The 25,736-nt window shown below is 40.6% G+C and overlaps 1 protein-coding gene across 3 annotated transcripts in view; it reads left to right on the top strand.

The window, feature by feature from the left end:
• The first annotated feature begins 9,652 nt into the window (after positions 1–9,652).
• The window catches only part of RELL1 (RELT like 1), a 95,285-nt gene continuing 79,201 nt past the window's right edge, over positions 9,653–25,736 (top strand). For 2 of the 3 annotated variants that reach the window (XM_078148780.1, XM_020992118.2), the window contains exon 1: positions 9,653–9,862. In XM_078148780.1, coding sequence (XP_078004906.1) covers positions 9,769–9,862 — 94 coding nt within the window. In that variant the 5' untranslated portion in view covers positions 9,653–9,768. The remainder of the gene's footprint in view (positions 9,863–25,736) is intronic. The other variant, XM_020992108.2, reaches the window with a different exon arrangement.

Consider the following 25,736-nt stretch of genomic DNA (forward strand, 5'->3'; position numbering starts at 1 on the left):
GCCCAGCTAGTAAGTGCCATGTGTCTGAGGCTGGATTTGAACTGAGGTCCTCCTGACTCCAAGGCCAGAGCGCTACCCACTGTGCCACCTAGCTGCCCCTAGAGGAAGGCTTCTCACTAAACCACACATATTTCTTCACCCATATGTAACAATTCATAAAGATACTAAAGAAAAGAAATGAAATATATTTAATTTGTGTGAAATTTCCTAGTCCTTGGTAAGAGGTATGATTTTTAATCATAGCTCTAATGGTTGTCTCCAGAATTAATGCCTGTCTATCTGATGAGTGGAAGGTAGCACAGGCATCTTCCAGCAATGGAAAGGTACAGATTAATCAGTTTCAAGTTTCAACTTCATTGCTGCTGAGAACAAAGAATCAGAATATTGATGTGAGAGGAGCAGCCCTTACGTCTGGAAGCAGGAAGAATCTTGGCAGGGGAATGAGGTCTAACAGGAAAGAAATAGAAGGGCAGGTCTGGGTAAGGGAGCAGGGTCCAGGATAGACAAGATATAACGAGGAGACACACAGTCATATAAACATAGAAATAAATACAAGAAGGAAAACAGAGTACTAGACTCTTGAGAGACTGATAGAAACACAGAAAGACAGAAAGCTCTAAAGCAGGGGTGAGGCACCTGTGGCCTTGAGGTCACATGTGGCCTTTTAGGTCTTGGGTGAGGACTTTTCACTGAGTCCAAGTATTAGAGAACAAATCCTTTTATGAAGGGGATTTGTTTTGTGAAGTTTGGATTCAAAGGGCCACACTTGAGGCCTTGAGGACACATGTTCCCCACCCCTGCCAAAAGATAGATGTAATGAAAGCTGACATACAAAGGGACACAATACCACATTATTGACAGTTGCCAACTTACAACAGGTTGTGATTTAAAAGTTCATTTGGGATTTAAAATAAAATTTAGAACACATTTTCCTATAGAAAAAGTATTTAAAATAATTAGCAAGCTTCTAGGCTAGCCAAATAATTTTCTTTAACCTATAGGAAAAGGATCTCAAATTTGGGGCTAGAAGGAGCTTTAGAGGTTATGTAATCTATCTTCCCTTTTTATAGGTGTGGAAACAGCCCAAGGGAGAAGTGACTTGTTCAAGATTACACAGTAGTAAGTGGCCAAGGCAAATTTGAACCCAGGTCTTATTATTCCAAAGTCAATACTCTTTCAATATCCTACACTGCTTTCTGTAACATAGCTAAAATGTGTATTTACAATGAAGAATAGTGAAAGACAATGCAGTTGAAAAGATACACTATTTCAGCTACTTTATGGATTAAGTGAGTTTCTTTGAGACAACCTGGAAACCTGGACATTCATTTCTGTGGGATAATGTGTTGCTTGGTGAGAGGAGATCTTGGCAGTACCAGAACACAGCTAACCCCTGGCTCTGCTGCTGAGTGAAAGGGAGGGACCAAGGGAACCTGGGACTTCTCTCACTGATTTCTCCACCAAGGCCCAGGAAGCTCATTACTGGGCTAATCTTACCATCTTCTAAGATGCCATCCACCTTGGTACTCCTGCCTCATCACTACCACTGCTTCTCTGATTGGAGGGTGGGGCTTACTCAGACTTCTCAGTTCTTACCTGACTGCATTACTTTGGGATTTCTCTGAGTGACTTGTCCATCAAGCCTCCAGGGCTCTTCCCTATCTCCCCCACCTGCCATTTTTAAGCTTCCTTTTGTATGTTATACTCCTCCATTAGATTGGGGAATACTTTCCGTTTCTCTAGCCCATATTATATCAATGCTGCTTGAAGCTGCCTAGCTCTTTGTGTAGAGGGTATATGTCATGAAGTTCCACAAAATAATGCTAATAACAATAACATCTTGTACTTATGTGTATCTTTTCATTTGGAGTGTCTTTCCTCAGGGAGCAATGACCCTCAACACCCTTCATTTCACATTATAGTCACCTGTTTGCAGTTTGGTTTCCTAGACAGCAACATCAGTGCTACACTCCAGACATCAGAGGGAGATGGTTTCTTGTGGTCACTGGAAACTGAAATATTCAAAGATCTGTATCAGTGATGCAACAAGGTATGACAGACTGAACTAGACACAAGTCATAAATACCAATTTTTAAAAGCACCACTTAAAACCCGATTGCTTTGATTCATACTGACCAGAATAATATTTCTACTCTGAAGGAACATCCTGATTGTATGTGGGAAACATTTAATTAAATAATGAAAATTGACTCCCACTCCCATTGAAAAAAGTATAATGCCAGTAATAAATAAGTTTATATATATATATATATATATGTGTGTGTATATATATATGTATATATACATATATATACAATGTATAATATACCGTGTGATGTATAGTATAATGCACATAAAGTATAATGTAATAAAATAATTGCACATTTATAACTCAGTCTGTCTGGCATTCAAGTCTCTATATTTAGTAGCTCTTCTTTACCTAATCAATCAATCCTTCCTTCTGTCCTCTCAGGTTCCATCAGTTTTAAATACCAATTTTTCTTACAGATCAGTTTCCTTGCTTTACTTTATAAATATCAGTCACCAAGTGACCATTGTGTACATGGTCATTGAATATAGAGGTAATAGGCATAATAGACAGTATTCAGGACTTAAGAATCGGGAGGATTAGGTTCAAATCCCACCTTTAGTATTTACTAGTTACATAACCCTGGACAACTTATTTGAGCTCTCTATAATTCAGGTAACTACATTAGACTTACAGAGGGTGTATAATCTAAATGGTGAAGGGATTCCCACTGGGGGTTTTCCCATGCTGATGCTTTCATTATAGAACATGTATTTTATATCATATAACACATTTAACATATGCTTATTTGTGGAGCATTTATCTTATGCTATATATTATAGGGGTATGGATAGGGATCGGACCACTACAATATACACTGTTAAAATTCCTGATATGTACATTTGCTCATGTCATTCCCTCCCTCTAGACTGAGCTCTTCCCTCTCACCATCAACCCCTGTTCTATATTTCTTTCAAAGTCCTCCTCTTGCATGAAGCTTTCCTTGGTACTTCGTCATCTCTGAACTCCAATCCACTCTACCACTTGATTACCTATTAGGATTTAGGACACAGAACAGATCTGAATAGACCTTAGACACCAAGTAGTCCAACGCTTTTATTTTACAAGTGAGGAGACCTAGGCACGTGACATAATGACTTGCCTATAGGTCTTTTTACTCCCAGCTTTATGTTCATTCTGCTGCATCACACTTTTGCATTGTTTTGTAGTCAGCTTTTCAACCTGATTAGATTTAAAACCCCACCTTGAACAACAGGATCAGTATACTCTACTTTGTAGCACCATCTCACTGTGTCCAGCACAGTGCTAGGCATACTAGGGCTTGATGAGCTGATTTGACTATGAAAATTTACTCTACGATTTGTGAAATGTTAAAGTAAACTGAAAATTCCACTGCCAATGTATTTTTAGAGAATGTATGTTTCCTAGTGAGTCCATAACGGTATCATTTAGGCCTTTATTTCTTCTCTGAAACACAAGAAAGAAGGAAGCCAGTAGAGAATCTTTGTGGAAGTATTTTTAACAGTAATTGAAGTAAAGCTCAACCAACTGAGTCTCACTTATTTGAAAGATAGCAATGAAAATTAGCACCTACGCCACCCAGTAGAAAATAAGAAGGCCTGGCACTGAAGGCAATGATGAACTAAATTCCTGTGAAAGCTACCTTGAAACAAGGCTATGCTTTTTCCATAAGTTTGTGAAATCAGTTGCTATTAACTCTTCTGTCCATTTTTTTTTTTAAAATGGCTTCCATAAATAAAATATACCAGAGAAAGAAAAACATGTTAGCTACTTTTTGTATCTAAGGATTATATAAGTAAAAAAAAAAAGCCAAACTATATATAAATGGGCCCTTTTAGGTATAAAATGACAATAATTGTGAAAATAATTATATTGGAGAAATGGTAATTTATTAGTGTTTCTAGGTTTTAGAGGTACCATCTGCAAAATCCACTTAAGAAAGAAATTAAAAAAAAACCCAACAACTGTTCTTTGTGGTGTTGATCTTATTTCCCAGAAGAGAAATAATTTGATGCTGTCCAGGTTTCAGAATCCCAGAGGGACCTATTAACTACATTAAAGCACTCAAATTTAGGTTTTATGATAAAATAATGGCAAACCTTCCATTCAGTTACAATGTCTTTTTGTCTCCTGGTTTTGTTTATAGCAAAAATCTTAAGATAAATGGTGATATTCAGTTCTTCCAGTAGTATGTCATGGGATAACAGATTTAGAGCAGGGGTTCTTTTTTTTAAAAAATGATTTAATGTTTTATTTTCCCCCTAATTGCATGTAAAATCTTTAACATTTTTTTAAAAATTGAGTTCAAAATTCCCTCTCTATTCGTCCCCCCTTACAATTGAGAAGGCAAGTGATTTGATATAGATCATACATGTACACTTTTGCAAACATTTTTCCACATTAGTCATATTGTGAAAGAAAACATAGACCAAAAAAACCCCCAACTTCCCCTTCAAAAAAACAAACAAACCAAGAAAGATAAAGAAAGCAAAGAAAAAGTATGTTTTGATCTGCATTCAGATCCCATCAATTCTTTCTCTGGTGATGGATAGCACTTTTCATCATTAGTCCTTCAGAATTCTTAGATCACTGTATTGCTGAGTATAGCTAAGTCATTCACAGTTGATCATGGTACAATATTGCTGTTACTGTGTACAATCTTCTCCTGGTTCTGCTCATTTCACTTTGCATCAGTTTATGTAAGTCTTTCCAGGTTTTTCTGAGAGCATCCTTAGAGCTAAGGTTCTTAGGGTCTGTGAACTTCGTTTTGATAATTGTATTTCAGTTTAATTAGTTTCTTTTTGTAATTCTTTGGGCTTTATTTTACACACTGAAAAACATTCTGAGAAGGGGTTCCTTACACAAAAATGGTTAAGAACTTCAGAGCTAGAGCTAGAAGGATCTAGCCCAACCTACTCATGAAAATACAAGAGGTTAAAATGTCTTGCCCAAGGTCATATAGGTATTAAGTATCAGAGGTAGGATTTGAACCCAGGTTTTATTGCTCAAGAGTAAATGTTCTTTCCACTCTAACTCACTGCCTCCTGGACAAGGATCTCTTCCTTATATAGCACGAATTCCTTCTTCATGAAAAAGATATGGAGGCCTTGGCCATGGAAAGCACCAAGTAACATCACACAAAAAATTGATTATCACCTAGTCTGGAATGAATGCCCTCTATAGTCCCTGCCCTCGAGGAGCTTACATTCTAATGGAAGAGACCAAGTATACATAAATCAGTACATATAAGATAAATATAGATGGAAGGTGGCCTTAGGCAGGAAGGTGCTAGTAGCTAGGGAGTTGGGGGGTGGGTGGGGAAGTTTCAGAAGGAGGTGGTCCTTGAGCTGAGTTCTAAAGGAAGTCAGAGAGTTTAGAGCAGAAGAGAACGTCCCAGGTGTGGAGGACAGCCAGTGCAGAGGCCCAGTGATGGGACGCAGGACTAGCTGAATCCAGAGTGGCTCATTTTCATAGTGAGTGGGGAAGAATTATGCGCTAAAAGACTGGAAAGCTAGGAAGGGTCCTGGTTGTGAAAAGCTGTATTTGCATTTATCTTAGAGATAACAGGGAGCCTTCAGAGTTTGTTGAATAGGGGACAGGCAGGGGCAGTTGATATCAGAGAGACTATACTTGGACAAGTACACTTACCGATACAAGATGATTTCCAGATCAGATCTCTGCATATAACCAGACTGGTTAGTGCAAAGATCTTTATGCAGAAATATCAAAGTAAGTCCTAAACCAACAAGGATATTTTAAAGTTGAGATTCAAAAGTCTTTAGACTTTTTGATATAAAGTTTAAGATAGTTTGAAAGTAGATCTGCAAGTCTGTGGTTGACTGAATTATAAAATGGAAGGCACCTTAGAAATCATTGCATTCTACCTCTTCATTTTACAGATGTGTCTTTTGCCTTTCTTTGTATCTCCAGTGGTCAGCCCAGTGCCTGGCACATACTAGGTGCTTAATAAATGCTTATTGATTGACTGACTGGATGAGTAGAGGGGAAAAGAGCCTTGCCAAGGGTCATTTGGCTAGGCAGTACCAAAATCCACCTGAGAATCCAGGCTTTTGTTTTGTTTGTTTACAGTTACTACACCACTTTGTCTCCTGAGCTTGAGTCCCTTCTATTCTGAATATTGTGCAAACTCAAGTGTTCAAAATTATGTGTAATTATATGAAAATCTACACATGACATTTCAGCTACAATTGGGCATCAGTCTTATTTCCAGAGGCCCAGAGTGTGGTACTCAATGTAGACAGATTATTTAAAAGATGAACAGTCTCTTTTCAACGTTAATGCCAACCCATGGCAGAAAGGGTAAAAATTGCTTCCTTTTTAAAATCCAGTTTTAATTTTTAGAAAGGTGTTATGGCATTCTCTTGCTACAACTCAAGGTTACTTCACTGTAAAGTCTAGTCTTATGGGCCCCAAGCCTTTTTCAGCCTAAGAAACCACTTGGTGGGGGGGCTAGGTGGCCCTAGGTGGCGAAGTGGATACAGCACCTACCCTGGAGTCAGGAGGACCCAAGTTCAAATCTGGCCTCAGACACTTGACCCTTACTAGCAGTATGGCCCTGGACAAGTCACTTAACCCCACTGCCTAGCAAAAAACAAACAAAAAAAGAACTCACATACAACTCTTTCCTTAACTTGCTCCTGAGTTTTCATGTTCGTCTCAGTGAAGTAATATCAGGGAGTAATAGCAGGCCAACATATCAATCAACAATATTTAAGTGCTTACTGTATGCAAAACATAATGTCCATATCAGTCATGAAAAGGAAGGAAGGACAAACAACACCTGTACCGGCAGGTTTACTCCCATAACATTTTCTAACTGGTAATACCTGTAACAGTGTAATTGGTAAAAGGTTTCTAAATATTTTGTGACAATATCTACTCTCCAAGAGGACAAACACACATCTCTTGAATTTAGGTCCTTGCTAAGCATTCCAATGTCATATAAAGAGAGCCCATTCTATAAAACAAAAACAAGCACAACTTAATTCATATTCATATAGAAATAGAACCAGAAGTTCCTCCATTGAATTAAGAGGTATTTCCTTATTCTCTCCAGTTGTTAGTTTTCCTCTACTACAATCACTTTCTATTTCTTTTTTTTAAGTGAGGCAATTGGGGTTAAGTGAGGCAATTGGGGTTAAGTGACTTGCCCAGAGTCACACAACTAGGAAGTATTATGTATCTGAGACCGGATTTGAACCTAGGTTCTCCTGACTCCAGGATTGGTGCTCTATCCACTGCGACACCTAGCTGCCCCTATTTCTTTTGTATATATCCTGAATTTACTTATTTAATAGTCCATAAACATTTATTAAATGCCTAATGTGTGCCAGGCTTTGTGCTAAGCACTGGGGAGATATATACGTATGTGTATATATATATATATATATATATATATATATATATATACACACACACACACACACACACACACACACACACACACACACACACACACACACGAAAAAATAAATAGTACTTGCCCTCAAGAAGTTTACAACCAAAATGGGGGAAATACAGAAAAAAAAAGAGAAAAGAAACAAAAGCTGAGAGAGGATGAAGGAGAGGAGAAGGCAGCTGACTGAGGGCATGGTTGCTAAGTCAGTCAGGGAAGTGCTAACGTAGTGCAGCCAGAAAAATGAGATTGAGCCAGGTTCTCTCTCCTTAAATGCAGGTTTGGAGTTCACGGTCCCACCCTCCAGTCATAGAGGCAGAATTGATGAGGTCCACTACCCAGGCTGATCGAATCTTACACGATGGTGGGCTTATTCCAAGTAGAAGTAAGCTCCTGCAAGCAGAACTTGTTTCACTTTTTTATTTGTATCTTCAGCATATAGCAGAGCCTTAATAAGTTTAAGTGCTTATTAATTAAATGCCTGCTTGATTAGAATGGACCTCATAGGTCCCCTAGTTTAACCCTACCTTTTTTTGGTAAGATTGGGTCTCCATCGGGGCCCCTTCACCCCTTAATTAGGCAACCTGGTGCTCTTCTTGGTACTCTCTCCTTCTACCAAGATACTGGAGCCAAACTTGGTGTGGACATTTGAATGGATTCCACTACCAGGCCTGGCCCTCGACAGATGAGAACAAGTTTATGAGAAGTGAAGGAATTTGCCCAAGATCACACAGGTATGAAGGAGTAAAGCCTGACCCTACCCAGGTCCTCTGACTTACAATCCAGCATTCTTTTCATGACATCATGTTGTCTTCTCCAACTGTACGACAGCAATATATTCTTAAATAAATTCCAAAATAAATGTATTTTTAAAAATTAAATTTCACAATGGAAATATGAAACCTTTTTGCTTATCATTTAGCAGAACTGACTGGGAAATCTAGTGGCTACCACTCTCCCTCTCAACACATACATAATATATACACATATAGACATATAGGTATGTGTACATATAGGAAGGGCAGCTAGGTGGGGCAGTGGAAACAATGCCTGGCCAGAAGCCAGTCACGAAGACTCATCTTCCTGAGCTCAAATCTAGCCTCAGATACTTACTAGCTATGGGACCCTGGGCAAGTCACTTAACCCTGTTTACCTCAGTTTCTATGGCAAACAACTCCAGTATCTTTGCCAAGAAAATTCCAAAAGGCGTCAGACATGACTGAAACAACTAAACAAACAATTTTATACACACATATATGCATGTACACACACATACATACATGTATAGATATCCATAGCTTTTTTCCCTTTAAGGTTTATCTATTTCTTGTAAGTGACTAATCTTGTCATTGTTTGTAATGGTAAATTCCCAAAGGTTTGGGCCAGATCCACGCTTCAGGGCAGGATCTGAGCACCCAGAGAAAAGCACTAAAGGCTGTAGGTATTGATGATGAACTAGTTCAAATTTGTGACGACTGTTCCTGTACAGTAATAGCTAATCAGCATTTGTACAGCAATCTGTACCCTACTTACAAGCCCGGAAGGCACACCATTAGATAACCCAAATTTCAAGAAGGCTTCAAAGGTATTTCCTAAAGGGGCACACCATGTCAAGTGGAAACTCCAGAGCTCTCCCAGACCAAGTTATTCTAGTTATTTAGTATACTCTTCTATTTCAGTTTTAAAAACACAACGCTCAGAAAGGCAGGGGCCCTCTTCTCTGGGCCAAAAGCCAGGAAGGGAACAGAAAAAGTCCCTGGGAAAGCACTGAGGTTGGCTTATGCAGCTCAAACAGGGATAGGCTTCCAGTCCTTGGGGCAACTTCCCAGCCACCACGCGGTTGGGAAGAAAAGCCCTGGGGCTCCGGGCGGGTTGGGAGGTCACCGCAGTCCGACTCTGGGCACTCCAGCTCCCCGGTCGGTCCCGCAGCCCTCTTTCTGTGCCCCCCGCCCGCTCGGAGAGGCTCGAGGCCACCCTCGGCCCTCCCCGGATCCAGCCGGGCTCGCGCTGCAGCTGGTGGGGCGCGCTCCTGCCTCGAGGCTCCCGCGCCAGGCTGGGGGTAGGAGGCTGGCCCGGACTGGGTTTGGAGAGGAAGCGGGAAGGCTAGGAGAGGCGGGGCTGGGCTGGGCTGGGCGGGGCGGGGCCGGGCAGGACAGGCTGGACTCAGTGCCCGGTGAAAGGCGGAGCGGGGAGGGAGGCAGGGCTGCACCACCCACAGTCCGAGAGCTGCTGGGACTGGGGACCTGGCTGCCCCAGGCAGGAGCGCGAAGGGGAAGCGCCGATGGCTCCCTTGGGATTCGCCACGACCCCCGGCGTTTTGGGCAGCTCGGATGGCTACCAGCTGTCTCCTATTTTGGAAGCGGGCTCCGCCCTAGGTGAGTGACTGTCGCTTCCCTTCTCCTCCCTCGCCCCCTCCCAGCCATCGGGGTCGCTCTGGGGGCTCCTCGCCCCAAAGCCCCAGGGAACGCCGGAGCAGGTGGCGCACTGGGGAGCTTCACCTGCCTGGCAGGGGAGACGGTCTGGGCGGCCGGGGACGCTGCCCTGAGTGCGGGGGGGGGGGAATCCGGGCTGCAGCCGGCAGTGTCCCTGGGGGGTGGGAGCTGCTGGCCTCTGCTTGGGCAGGGACGGAGGTTGCACATCCGCTCCTGGGGTCGGTGCGGGGGGCGGCGATGGCCCCTCTCCCACTCCCGCCTTCTGCTTCAGTTCATCTTCCCTCCTCTTTCTGCCCGTCCTCCCACTCTCGCTCTGGGATCCGTGGAGCCAAGATCATCGGTGGGCTGTCACCCCATCCCTGTCTGGTTGTACCGACAGGTAGGGTCCTCTCCTTCAGGTAACGTCTTGGCCAGCTTTGAACCTGCTGGGAAGCCCAGCGGACGCGCTGCTTGCCATTGTCCTCCAGGGCCCGGGGAGCGGAAGATGTTGGCGCCAGGGACTCAAATGCCCCTGCTGCCGCCTTTCCCCGGCTTAGCCGCTTGTCCTCGGAGCTTCATTTGTTTGAATTTCTCTAGTTACTAGAGAGGAGACAACAGGTTTCTTTCTTAACTGTGTCCAAAGTAAAATAGGGATCATTGAAAAGGGAAGTACTTCTGTAAACACGTTTTAAAAAAATCTCCTTTGACTTGTTTCATGTTGCCACAGAAGGAAGCTGTAGTGGTAAGGGCAGGAAGACAACCTCGTCAGAGATGTCATGTGTGAGTGTGTGTCTAACACTTATGTCAGATGACATCCCGGACAGTAGAGCCAGCTACCCCTTTGCAATTGTCTTTTTCCAAGAAGAAATTAAACTTGGATGCCCAGTCTTGCACTCCTGTTTTTATAACAACAAACTCCGGTGACCCCTTATTACCTTTTCGCCCTCTTAATTGTGCCTTCTGCTAGTAGTACAGAAAAAAGAAAACCCAAGGATAAATGTATAACTTCTAGGCCAATTAGGGTTCCCACAGCCTGGTATCTTACGTCAGCATCACCAGCTTTGCTTTGAAGCCTGCCTTCTGGAGCAAACTTCTCTTTCACATCTAAATAAACACCTGGAAGCAGTCCAGCAGTTACTAACTCTGACACTGTTCCTGAAAGGAGTGTGCTGTCTATCCAGAGAAGATTCTAATCAGACTCAGTCATCATTTACTGGTATTCATAAGGATTTATCACTCAGGCTTTCAGTTTTCCATGGAAAACACAATAGTTTAGTAAGGGGGTGGGAAGTGTAATGTGCCTCTTGAGTCTTTATTAACATACTCACTTTTGCTTTAATCACCCTGGGGAAAATGGCAGCTAGTAACATGTTTCATCGGATAGGGATTTTGGTATTCATCTTGCATTATGCTGTCCAAACAAGTTTGCTTGTGTTAGGAATAATTTGGTCAGGGATGGAAGAATGAAGGTAGGAGGTGCATTTTTATTTTTAAATTTTATAGAGAGGTGTGTATATGTATTTACTTTTAAAGCAAGAGAGAGTTTTATAAGGCATATTAAATTGTCATGGAAAATTGAAAATTTGGAATAAGCTTAGCTTTCTTTTTTACAACACATTTTTCTAAGCTATGGATCTGTGATAGTTATACTTGTACCAACAAGGACGTTACAGTTCTCTGACTGTACAATTTAAGCCCTCCTTGAAGTGATTGTATAGGAGAATTTTCCAAAAATAAGAGGTATAATTATAGCATGAAACAGTTTAACAATCTTATTAAGGCTTTTAGGTGTGGAGGTGTGAGGTTCTTGAGCATTGTTAGAATTATAAAGATAAATATATATAAAGTTGTGAAATATAAGGAATAGAGGACAATGTGATAACTTTAAAATGGGCAACGTCTTCAAGAGTTGCAGGTAGAATAATTCTTAAGCTTCCATCATTTAGGAAAGTTTGCAACTTCATTGACATCACTAAGAATATTACTCTTATATGTTACCCATACTTTCCATTTCTCCTTCCTCACCCTTTTAGGTAACTATCACTTTTGCCACCCTCCAGTCAAGCAAAGAGGAGGTAAAAGAAGTTTGGAGTTGTAGTTAAAATGAGAAGTAAATTTTTTCAGTAGGCCCTATCCTATGGGTTTAGGGCCAGTCTCCTGACTCCTCATCTAGATGCTGAAGATAAGTTTTTTATTAAATTATGTGACCTCCGGTTTTTATATTGGCAAGGTTACATAGCAGGAGAGTAAATAATGAAAGGTTTCTGTTTTTCAGAAGATATAGACTCCTTGGGTGAGTTCTTGTCCTGGAGTCTCAGAAAGACCTGAGTTGATGTGACTGGGCAAGTTACTTAACCACTGCCTGCCTCTGTGACTGTAAAATGGAGATAATAGCAGCTATCTCCCAAAGTTCTTGTGAGGTTCAAATAAGGCAATATTTGTAAAGTGCTTAACCCGAGTGTTTGGTACATAGTAAATGCTAAGGAAATTGTTTGGTTTCTTCCCTTCCATGAGAAAGGATTGTTTTTGGGAAACTAAACGTTCTGTTGTTGGAAGAACAAGATGTGTAAAGATTTTTTAGAGTGGTGAGCCACAGAAAATGACACAGAGTGACTTAAAATGTTGCTGTTTGAGGATGTTACTAGGACTGATTCCTATAAGTAATTGCCCAATTGTTTTCAGTAGAACATTTGAATACATCTGTAAACAAACCAGTGTGGTAGACAAGGACCAAAACTAGAGTTTTGGGGATACATAGTGAGTTTTCTGGTATTTCCTCCCTTTTCTGATTTAAAATCAGGAAAACATTTTCTGTGCTAAGATTTTTTTTTTTTGGTAACAAAGAATCAAATGACCACATCTTGTTTGCAGGGGTTTTTGAGTGTCTCAGTTACTTTGTTTCTCCGAATGGTAACTGCCTACTAGATTGCATCCAGATATGTTGATCAATCACCAAAGTGCAGTATTAAGTTTAGCGGCTTCTGTTTTTCCTGTAGGAATGTTGAATCACACCGTGATTCGTCAGGTATATGGATTTGCTGTCTTGTTGAGTCTCAGGCTTAAGGGGCAGAATTTTAATGTTCTCAAATTATTATAGTTGATGTGTGGAGGAAAGAAAATGACCATTTGAAACAAGTCTGGTTTTAGTGGCACTTGAGGGGAAAAAAATGGAAGTGGTGTTTTCAGTAAAAGTATTATCTTTAATATGAAATTTTCCTGTAGATTTCCTTCAGGTTGCTTTGTGGATGGGCATCTGAATCCCCAAAATAAAGTTTCTCCTTATGATATACCACTAAATATAGTTGCTCAACAGTCACTTACTTGGAAATCAGCTGGTGCAAAAACTGCCTGCAACTCCTAGTACTATTCCTGCTCTCAAGAAACTCACAGTCTAGGGGGAGCTAGGTGGTGCAGTAGATAGAGCTCCAGCCTTGGAGTCAGGAGGACCTGAGTTCAAATCAGCCTCAGACACTGGACATTTACTAGCTGTGGGACCCTAGGCAAGTCACTTAACCCCTATTGCCTCACCAAAAAAAAAAAAGCAAAAACCCAAACCCCCAACCTCACAGTCTAATGAGGGAGACAATGAGCAAACAAATACGTGCAACAAGCTATATATGGGAAAAATAGGAAATAATTAAAAGAAGAAAGGCACTAGAATTAAGAGGGGATGGGAAAGTCATCCTGTAGAAGATGAGTGGGGACTTAAAGAAAGCCAGGGAAACAAGTAGGTGGAGATGAGGAGGGAGGGATTCCAGGCATGGGGGACAGCCGGAAAAATGCCTGGAGTTGAGAGATTCGAACCCAGCCTTTCCTCATTTGGAGTCCATTCATTAGACCATTATTACAATGTGTTGGGTAGATCATTCGTTCAATCGAAAGTTTCCTCATCTATAGACTGAGGAGCTTGGGTTGGTTAATCTTTAAATCTCCTAGTCATAAAATTCCAGGGTTTTTATGATCAAATTAGATCAGAAATCTAACTTCCTGACTCTGAATCTGGTGCCCTATCCATTCAACTACGTCAGTGCAGACTGAGTAATTTTGGTAATTTTGCTGCTTGGTTAAGTGTGATATGATTCTTTATAAGGCTGGTAAGATTGTTTAGGTTTAGCTTTGTGGTTCTTTTGTTTTGTGTTGCAGGATCTGATTTTTAAGCTCTACCCATATAGGACCATGATGGTCAAGTCATAGAGAGTTAAAGTGGCCCTAGCTCATGAGAATGCAGGTATACTTACAATTTCTCCCCCCTCCCCTTTCACCCCTCAAACTTAAATACTTTTTACTCATAAAGTCTAGTATAGGGCAGCATGCTACACTAGGAAGAATGCTAGGCTTGGAATCAGAGCACCAGAGTTCAAATTCTGCCTGTTATTACCTCTTTGGTCCTTAGTTACCTCATCTGAAAATGAAGAGGGTTGGGTTGGGTGGCCTCTGAGGTCCTTTCCAACTCTAAATCTGTGATCATATGAAGGGACTTTTGTTGTTGTTTAGTTGTGCCCTACTCTTTGTGACCCCATGGACCATAGCATGTCAAAACTGTCCATGGAATTTTCTTGGCAAAGATACTGTAGTGTTTCGCCATTTCCTTCTGTGGTAGATTAAGGCAAATAGAGGTTAAGTGACTTGCCCAGGGTCACACAGCTAGTACATGTCTGAGGCTGTATTTGAACTCAGGTCTTCTTGACTATAAGGTCCAGCAGTCTATCCACTGAGCCACCTAGCTAGGGATCCTAGAGATCATCTAATCCAGGGGTTCCTAATGGTTTTGGTGGCTATCTTCTGAAACATAGATTCCTTCTCAGAATGCTTTTACCTGTCTAAAATAGTATGTGGGATTACAAAGAAAATCAATTACATTAAAATTCAGTTATCAAAAGATTAAAAAACAAGTTCAGAGACATGGCAGAAGACTTCCTGATATAATTCAGTCCTCTCATTTTACAGTTGAGGAAACTGAGTCTCAGGGAGATTAAGTCACTTGCCCAAGGTCTCAGAGGTAAGGAGTGATTGAGGTAGGATTTGCACTTACTTAGGTTTTACCTCTAAAGCCATTGACCTTTCCATTCCACCATGTACATGAGGCCCAGAGAAATAAGTGATCAAATGAAAGTATATGTAAAATGCTTTGCATACCTTAAAGTATTTTACACACACACACACACACACACACACACACACACACACACCCAAACCACACAATTATGAGCTAGTATGATAATAATGATGTGCCTTGCCCAAGGTCATAAAACTAATTAGTGGCAAAACTGGGAATTAGAAACCAAATCTTGTAATTTCTGTAGACTGAGGATGGCATTCCCCAGTAAGGAAATACAATCAACCTCAGGAGGTGTCTTGATAAATATGAAATTAGAGCAAAAGAAGATATGGTTTCCTTTAGTATCTTCTCCACCTGTGAGAGTCTGGTGACCCCTTCTTCTCTATCACAGAGATGTACCTGCCAAGAAGATCACTCCTATTGGCTCCTTAGGGCATTCTTGGACTGTGCCAGAAACTAACTCTGTCTTTCTCCCTCTACCCTTTACCAAGATCACTTTTTCCATTATTTCAAGCTAATTCTTTAGGCCTTACATCATCCTTTTTTTACCTAGCTTCCCAAATATTATGGCAAATTCCTACCTTTTAAGATTTCTGCTTCTGATAGGACCCCTAACATATAGGAATCATCTTAATGTTCCCTAAATTTCTACTATTTTCAAAGAATGTGCTGTTCATTCAGCCTCTGCCCATCTCTGCCTATTTCCCAACACCCACCCTCCACAGTTAGTCTCTTTGCTCGAGTTAAATAGTTGTGACTCCCAGTTTTCCATTAGTCCAGGTAAATGGGAGTGGTTGTAGTTCTCAAGGCCAAAGATGTTATTTTCTTCTACCATTTGCTTCTTACTGCAGGGATTCTTAACCTTTTTGTCATGGCTCTCTTTGGCAGTCTGGTGAAGCCTATGGACCCTTGCTCAGAATAATGTTTTTAAATGCATAAAATAAAATACATAGGATTACAAAAGAAACCAAAGGTTAGTGGAAATAAAGATGTAAATTTCCCTATTCAAATTCCTACAAGGGTGGGAAACCTGCACCCCTTTGACTGAATCCAAAGTTCACAGAACAAATCCCCTTAATTAAAGGATTTGTTCTGTAAAACTTGGACTGGGTCGAAAGGCTGCACCACCCAAAGTCCTACAAGTCCATATGTGGCCTCAAGACTGAAGGTTCCCCACCTCTGTACCTAGGCCCTCTGAAATCTGTCCATGGACCCCTGCTTTATAGTTTTGGCCATGAAGCCCCTTTCCTCTCCTTGTCCAGGCAGTTGCACTTACACCTTTGCTTTGGTTGTTCAGCTTATGCCTGGCTTAAAAAAATTCAGATTAGTGGGAAAAATAAGAAGGCTCATAGACACACAGTATTGATATTGAATGCTGGACTTGAATTCAGAAAGTTCTGAGTTCTAATCTCATTGTGGACTCTTATTAGCTGTGCAACTTTGGGCAAGTCACTTAACCTCTCAGTGCCTCAGTTTCCTTATCTGTGAAATGGATACTGGCACCCACCTCAGTGTTATTGTGAGATCAAATGAGATGATGCATGGAAAATGCTTGGCAAACCTTAAAGTTTTATATTTGCTAGCTATTGTTTTGTTAGAGGAATATTTCAGTGATCTATGAGTGTGCAAAGGTCTAGGGAAAATTTCTTTTTCAGGATAATGGTTTCGAAAATACAGCTCTAGCTACAGAAACATTCTAAGAGAGAGACTGTAGGCCATTCTGCCTCTGCATGTAATGTGCCTCACTTGTTTGTTTGATGATACTTTCCATGGGCAGAGTATGCCATACTTTTTTTTGTTTGTTTGTTTTGTTCTTTGCTAGGCAACGGAGTTAAGGGACTTGCCCAGAATCACGCAGCTAGTGACTATTATGTGTGTGAGGTGGAATTTGAACTCAGGTCCTCCTGAGTCCAGGTCCAGTGCTGTATCTACTGTGCCACCTAGCTGCCCTGATACCATACTTTTTAAGGTCCATGTACCCACTTACTCATCTTACCTGGAATATCTTATTTTTCTCATATGTCTTCCCTGACTCCTAACGGGTCATTGATTTTCTTTCGTATGAATTCCTATCGCATTTACCAGCAGCCTCACATTTATAAGACATCGGTACATAATTGCATAACATTGTTCACTATTGTTTCATAGTAGTTTTGTTTTCCCAGTTAAACTGTAAACTCCTTGAGGGTAGGAGGCATGTCTTGTACATCCAATATATCCCCCAGTAATGCCAGCCATAGTAGATATCTGGCAAAAATACTTATTGAGTGGAAGCTCTTTGAGGGCAGAGGCTATCTTGTTGTTTTGTTTGGTTTGGTTTTTGGTGAGGCAATCGATTAAGTGACTTGCCCAAGGTCACACAGCTAGTAAATGTCAAGTGTCTGGGGCTGGATTTGAACTCAGGTCCTCCTGACTCCAAGGGTGGAGCTCTATCCACTGCACCACCTAGCTGCCCCTGTTTTTGTTTTTTTAACTTTGAATCCCCAGAAGACACTTAATATATGTTTTGAATTGTTGGTTGGTCTCACTTAATTCCTGCATTCCTATGAGGCATATGTAATTTGTGTCTTCATTCCCACTTTGTAGATGAAGAAACTGAGGCACAGAAAAATTGTAATTTGTTTAATATCAACACAACAGTTCAGAGATGGAGTGTTATTTAACTTCTGAGTGGAGATGTTATTTCTTCACAGGTGGTACAAACATCCCCTCTTCCCCCTGCAATGTTTCTAGACTTGCTAGTAAAATAAATATTTGTATTAATCATTCATTAAAATTCATCATTATTTGAGCCTCTGTTTTAAAATAACAAAAACAAAAATGTTCACCAGTATGATAAGAACTTTTGGCAACAAGAAAATAGGCAAGGCCTTTAGAAATTCTTCAGGAATCTTTTGACCACAACCTCCTTCAGTCCCTTCCCCCTTTTATTATCCCTTTCCCTTTTCTTCCCCTTTAGTCTTACTGCTGCTTCCCTCCCTTCTTTCCCCCCCTCCCTTTTCTTTCCCCCCTCCCTTTACGAATCTTCCCCAATTCTGAAGTAACTTCGTGTGATCATTTGCATGCCAATAGTCTGGCTTGTAATTTTTTAAAAATTCCATTTTCAGGAAGACATTGAATAAGAATCTCACTGGCAAACTGGGCACAGACTAGCTTAGGAAGTCCAGACTGCCCAGATGAATGTAGCTGAAGTGACATTTTACAAAAAAAACCCACGGAGAAAATTTTCGCATCATATGATGCAATGGGAATAGTGTTGGAGAAAGCTCCCTACCCTTCTGGCATGGTCACAGATGCCAAGTCTCGAATCCCCTCAGCCATGTATGTACATAACCATAATGTATTTTTTCTGAGACTCCTTGAAGAGGTAAACATTGAGGAAGCCACTAAACTTTCTTGTAGGCTATCTTCAGGGTGTTTAAATGTGAGTATTTCAAAGAATGTTTTGTAGAAGCTGAGTTCCAAACTAGCACAACCCCGAGAATTAATCAACATTCTAAGAAAGTATCCTGGAATGTCCTGGCAGTGGTAGAGGTGCCAAATGGCTAATGAGTAAACATGCCTTCAGTTTTACTTTGCATATCACATTTGTCTTTACTGACTGAATGCTTATGCTGCTTCCTCAGTTCCTCCAATTCCCCTCCCACTCTGCTAAAGCAAAACACCCACCTACTAAGAATAATGGAAATTTTCTCTGAGGGAAGTCGACTTCTTGTATAAAAAGTATGTAGTGCCTAACCAGCTGCACTGGGAGGGTGAAACTCATTTCAAGTGAATAGCTAGTAAACTCTACTGTCGTGCATTGCCTGATATTTACTTGAGAATGCACTTATTCATAAAGAAAGGCTTTATATGAAGTATACTAAGTGTGAAATGTGTATGTATGTCTATGCTGTATGGACTAGTGTATGAAGAGTGCATATGAATGTATTTGTTTACTTTTGTTCCTATTTGTATGTGATATATATGTATACACACGCACGCATATGTAGTACCCAGAAATGTTAACAATCTTAATAATGAAAAAATGAGGACAGTAGTATCATATCCCATTAATGTTAATTCTCAGACATCTTCTGTAATGATAATAGGTCATTCATTAGATCTTGTTCTTAGGCTAGATTATACAACTTAAAATGGACTCTTTGATCTGCTTGAAGTTGTAAGTAAAATGTATTTTTGGTATGTTATTTTAATTCTTTTAAACTATGCCCACGTGGCATGCATGATCATTACTGTTAGAAACATACACATTTGAAGGAATCAAGTGTTTTCTGGTTGTTCTGGGGGACCAGTGTTATAGGTAACTTGAGATATTGAAAGGCTCCAGCTGCTAAGGACTGTGTCGTTAAGTAAAACATGCAGATTCTCAGCTGAGATATAGGTTTTCTAAAGCATCTCTTGGGGAGAAAAGGGCTGGATAACTATGATTGAGAAGTTAATCAGCTTGTCTCAATCTCTTCTTTTGTCTTTGATTTTAAATAAGAAGGTCTGATGTTTCTGGATTTGAGGAGGAATAGCTACCCTATTCAAAATGCTTTGAGTAAATGTGTCATATAGATGCTGGCTGGGTAAATGGGTTCGTTGGGCTCTTTTAGCTCTTTGAGGGAGAAGATGGGCACTTTAAGAGGGAAAAGGGAATTTGTTCTGCAGGATTAGAATATTTGCAGCTCTTAATCTTTGCATAAACCATATGGCTGAACATTTGGTCCTTTGCTCCCTGCTCAGAACTTCCCTTTGTGACTCCTGCAATTTAAATGTCAGCACAGAGTCTTCACTTTCCAGGAGATCTTAAGGAAAAGAGTAAAATGATGGTAACAAGAGTCATCTCTTTGAAAATTAGCATGGCTTACACATTTTACTACTGCTGATATTTTTTCATGAAGCCTCATTTTTTTTTTAATTATGCAGGACACAGTACTTCTGCAGAATTTGGTTTGGGAAATATTGGGAAATATTGCCTCACTCTTATAGATGAAAAACTTTGTACTCTGTATTGCTTGTAAAGTCTGTCGGAGACAATTTATTAATATAGAAGCACTTTCCTCCTGCTCTTTGGAATTCTCTGTGGCCTAGAAAATTTCCAGTTATATTTTATAGTAATCATGGAACAAAAGACAAAATTCCATACTAAAATATCCTGCAAAGGTGTATAGTTCAAGTTTGGAGTTTTTGATTTACTTAGAATAGTAATGTTAATTCTGGCACACCCTCCTTCCTCCTCCTTTAAGTATTTCTTTTTTGATTGTTTTTTTTTCTCTGTGGGGGAGGGATTTAGGGAGTAATTTGGGAGCTAACCATTGTGTTGCCAAAAAGAAAAAGAAAAGAGGGTCACTGAAGCTTTTTAAAAAAATGTACCCAGAACAGAAGGAAGCCCTGGTAAACTGTACAGCTTTGAAAGTCACATTCATTATATGCTTTTTAAAAAGTAAATTGTATAGAGAGTTTCAGTTTTATTCAATAATCTTTTTATCTGCTTTCTGTATATGGAAATATCTTTTGGGTGTTTAAGTTCAAATTAAAAACAGTATACTTTTTCAATCTGGTCAAGGGTGAACAAAATTATGCTTTTCTTAACTTGATTAAACAAGTAATGTAGGAACAAATTTTTTTTTAAAACTTCTTTTCCACTCCTAATTTGGTCACCATATTGTTGTTGTCTTTTGTTCTTTGCTCTTGAAGAGGACCATGACATCAGGGAGGTGGTGCCATGACATGCAAATGAATTGGATTTAAGTGAGGCAGGGCTGGGCAAGGTCACCAGCCTCACTTTCTCCTCCAGAGTCATCTGGGTCCAGTGGCTAGATATAGATCAGGATGACTGGAGATAGCCCTTGATGTAGTGGGAGACCTTGGTCTTTTTAAGCTAAGGTCTTTAGCAGGTCTCAGTTTGACTGAGGCAAGGCCCATTCAGTGATTATGGTTAGCTAAGAAATAAGGCAGAGAATGATTGGGTATTGAAGTCACCATAAATAAGAGAAACTGAGAATCTTATTGAGGGAATCTAAATCTTTGAGCTTGGTTATGATTCCTATTCAAAGAAAACTAGTTAGATTTTTGATTCTGGGAATAAGGACTTCAGACTTAGGAGACTGTTATAATAGTAATTCTTAAAGTTTTGTAACACAGCTGAGTGCTTGGTGCGATATGCTTCTATGTTATGTATACATGCTTTAAGTAGCAAAGTAATTGTGGGAATAAAGCATTGAATTTTTTTTTTAAATAAAGAAATAAGGTAAATCAAGTGATGGGTTTTGGGTGTATTTGTTGGCTCCTGGGTTTTTGATGGAAGGAGACCCAGCCTAGCTAAATTTAGAATGGCTCATTTCCCTGAAGTTGACCTCTGGGGGTGATAAAATTTTCTGAATATAGTGACAACTGAAAGAAATGGAGGGGATTGCAGTGAGCATTGGCAGAGGGAATACTTACAGGTAATGAAGTCACTAATCTCTTCAAGTTCTAGATAGGTCCAAAGTGTTGAGGAGCATTAGAGGTGGCAGTACATAGTGGATGGGGAAAACCATTTACCAGAAAAAAGTTGGATAGATACTATATCAATGGTCACCTGAACAGCAAATATTGATGATGATGATGATGATGATGATGATGATAACAATAACAAACATTTATATGGTGCTTACTCCTTACCAGGTACTGTGTTAAGTGCTTTACAGTTATTCTCATGTGACACTCACAATAATCCTTTGAGTACCTTTGAGGTAGGTACTATACTAATTGTGGTTTAGTCATTTTTTAGTTGTGTCTGATTCTTTATGACCCCATTTGGGGTTTTCTTTGGAGAGATACCAGAGGGGTTTGCCATTTCCTTCTCCAATCCATTTTACAGATAAGGAAATGGAGGCAAACAGGGTTAAGTGATCTATCTGCCCAGGGTTACTAGCTAGTAAGTGTCTGAGACTGGATTTGAGCTCAGGTCTTCCTAGCTCTAGATCAGGATGGAGCATCCTCTGTGACACCTAGCTGCCTTAGGTGCTATTATTTTCCCCCTTCTATAGATAAGGAAACTGAGGCAAACAGAGGTTAAATGATTTGTCCAGGATCATACAGATCCAATCTGAGGCTGGATTTGAATTCTGGTCTTCCTGACTTCAGGCCCCACCAGGCTCTAGCCACTGTGCTTCCTTGCTGCCAAGGGAGGTAACATAACATGTGAGAAAGTAAGCTGAAACTGGAAAGTCAATGTTCTTCCACTAAATTAGATAATGGGATTTTGTCCAAGCCACTTACCATCTCTGAGCCTCAATTTCCTTCTCTGTAAAATGGGGATAAAAACTTTACCTACCTTGTGTTGTTGTGAACATCAAATGAAATAATATAAATTTAATTAGGCAAACATATCCTTTGCAAAGCATTTTGCTACAAAGATGATAAAACAACACCGTCCTGCTCTGGAGGAAGGGGTGTAATAAAGGTGATGGGAAACGTTTATACCTAAGCATAATGCAAAGTCTAGTTGAAGTGCTCTGAGAAATTGGATGAGAGCAGGACTTTCCACTAGAGGTGGGGAGGTGGCTATTCAGTTGGGCCTTGAAGAGCAGTCCTTCAGCAGGTATACTTAGACCTGGGAATGAGTGCATCTCTGGCATAGGGAGCTGTCTGGGAGGATTATGAGGCAACGGCTAGTCCAGTCTGCCTATTTCTTAGAAAATATGCAGGGGTGTAGCACAAAATAAGGCTGGAAAATTAGGAGGTCACTGGCATATTGTGAGGGGCCTAAAAATGGCAGGCATAAGGAGTTTATTTTTTGCTAAAGGCCCTAGGGAGCCAACTAGGATTTTTAAAATAAGAAGGGAAGGAAGGCTGTCTTCAATGCACCTTTATAAAAAGGTTTCTAAATTGTCAAGTACTTTAAATGGAAATTAATTGTCATACAAATACAAAGTATCAGAATCGAATTTCCTCATTACCAGGAGCAATTCCAGTTTAAAATTTTTTTTTTAAATTTTGGGTTGGAGCTGGTGCTTTTTCCTTTCTCCTCCTCAAGACAGGTGTTAATAGATTGACATATTATTGAGGTAAAGCAGAGTGGGATGTTGTGGTTGTGCTTGAAGCATTTGGCACTGGTGGAGGTGGAAGCATTAGGGAAGAGGTGCCAAGATGGGAGCCGTTACACCAGAAGTTATAAGCAGGAATTCATACAAATCGAGTTTTAACCAAGGGTGATTGAGACCCCTTTCCAACACTTAACTTTATGTCCCAGTTTATTCCAAAAAAAAGGAGCGAGTTGCTTCTTCATGGGGATCCTGTGTGTGTTAAAGGTGTTTGGAAAGCTCCCTACCCCTAGTTAACGCACTTCTACCTTTCAGTTTCTTATTTGCTTCCTGCCCCTGGGAGATGAGTTCCATGTTGCTTCTCTAGAATTCCTTCAGGAAGTGAGCTCAGCCTGCCCATCTTTGGGAGTTCCTGTTTGCAGCCGGCAGTGTGTGCATGTGTGCATGTGTGCGTGTGGAGGTGGGAGAGGAGTGCAGTTTTGGCCGGTTCTCTGAACCCCCTACAGCGCTTTGAGTTCCTACCACACAATTTAGCACTTACATTCTGTCTCTCCCTCTTCAGTGTCATGTGTGAAGCTTGGCTCCCCCCAGCTCTCCCCACCTTCCACTGCTGTGCTCAGTCATGTGGTGGTTGTGTGCCCGTGGGCTCATTTGGAGACGCTATTAGCATGATCAATAAAAATAGCAGGGTGTATTGAAAAGCCTGGCTGTTGTTTGTCCTTCATTTTCCAAGAGGACCATGACATCAGGAAGGTGATGTCGTGACTTGCGTGTGAATTAGATTTGAGTGAGGGAGGGCTGTGCAAAGGCACCAGTCTCACTTTCACCTCCAGAGCCATCTGGGTCCAGTGGCCAGATATTGATGCATTACTGGAGGTGGCCCCTGAAAAGCCAGGCGCCCATTCACCGAAGGCATCTTTTGCTATTTCAGGTCACTCTGCTGTGAGACTCATTATACTCTTTGACTTCCCCAGGGAGGCCCCCATGCAGCTTCTCTTGGCCATCTGTGCTGTGTATGATCCATTTAGTCAAACTTATTTAAATTCTTCCCCTCCCCCACTCCCAGGCATTTGCCGCTTTAGCCTTTCTCAGGCTACCTCCATCCCTTATTGGTCTCTGAGTGGGAATGTGCACGAATTGTAACGTCATCTCTCTGGGGAGATGGCCAGTGGCCTTTCGGTTAATCTTGTTGGTTTTGATTAGGGTGCACTTTACGCACTTACGTGTTTGGCAGCTTTGGATGAAAAGCATTACTGTGAAGCTTGAACTAGAAATTTCTTTGTGATCCTCTTCCCTTTGAAAAAAGTTATGATATGTTTTCTTTCTGATATTTTCTGATATTTATCATTTATATATTCAGTTGTAGTTTGAATTTGATATTCACTACAGAGGAAAGATCTCTGCCTCTGGAGTCACAGTACCTGGGTTCAAATCCTGCCTCTGACACTACCAGTGTGATGTTGGGCAAGCCACTTATCTACTTTTAACCTCAATTTCCTTTGGAGACTAGATGTAGCCTCTGAAGCCCCTTCCAGATTTTAATCTATGATCCTATGATCTTTTAAAGGATGAAGGAACCTTGTTTTAAATTTCATTTTTTGTTGGGCTTTCCCATTTGGGAAGGTTCTGTTTTCCAATTTTGTGAGTCTGTAGCTTGTCAGTTATCTGTCAACCTTTAAGGAAGAAAGTATCTTTAGTTCCTCCCTTTGAAACCACTGCTCTTTGGAACATGGAATCTGTAGGTTTTTTTTTAAAAAAAGTATGGCTATATATGAAGTTATAAAAGAGCATTTCTGCAAAATTGCTTCTTTCTGTTACAGAGAAGGCATATCATAAGACTTGAGTGCTGGTTGCATTTTAAAGTAAATCAAAGGAAATGTTTTCATGGGTGTTTTAAATAGAGCTTTTCCTGAGTCCTTTGCAGTCTTCCTCTAGAGACCCATTTATATTTCCTAACACATCTACCTCTCTGTAGCATGGAAATGAACCTGGATTCTCAAGGGCTATGTGGGCAGAGCTCAAGCTCTGGAAGGGAGCTCTATCCTGGAAGGGTTTCCAGTATGGCTGTAGGGTCCAAATCTATACATCTGTTGTCTGAGGTCCTATTCAATTGGAAGAGGTTCATCACCAGAAGCTTGGTTAGCAGGATGTGATAAATTTTGGCCATACTAACTCATGAAACATTTATTGGGAGATATAAAAGAGATGAATGATAAAATTATATAACATCTCAGATATTGTCAAGTATGAACATTATAGGACTGAAAGTTGAAAGCGTCCTTAGACATCATCCTGGCTCTGTCACTTACTACCTGCATTACTCTGGGAAAGCCCCTTTACTTCTCTGGGTCTCATTTTCCTCCTCTGTAAAAATGAAGGGCTTGGACTAGATGACCTCTTCCACCTCTCAATCTGTGATTTTAGCCCAATCTGTCATTTTACAGATGAGGAAACTGAGGCCTGGGAGGTGAAGTAACTTGCCCAAGGTCACAAAACTAGCGAATAGCAGAGCTGGAATTTTGACTACAAATCTGGCTCTCTTAAAACAAATAGGAGCAGGTACGTGTTGCAGCGGATAGACCACTGGCCTTGAAGTCAGGAGGAGCTAAATTCAAATGTGACCTCTGACCAAACGCTTGACACTTACTAGCTATGTGACCCTGGGCAAGTCACTTAACTCCAATTGCTTAAAAAAACCCAAATAAACAGACAAACAAAGCATACTATTATACCGTTAAGTAGGCCTTGACCATAGGTGTCCAGGGAT

The sequence above is a fragment of the Phascolarctos cinereus genome, unplaced genomic scaffold (genome assembly GCF_003287225.1).
Source record: "Phascolarctos cinereus isolate Bilbo 61053 unplaced genomic scaffold, phaCin_HiC Scaffold_9;HRSCAF=440, whole genome shotgun sequence".
Taxonomy (NCBI): domain Eukaryota; kingdom Metazoa; phylum Chordata; class Mammalia; order Diprotodontia; family Phascolarctidae; genus Phascolarctos; species Phascolarctos cinereus.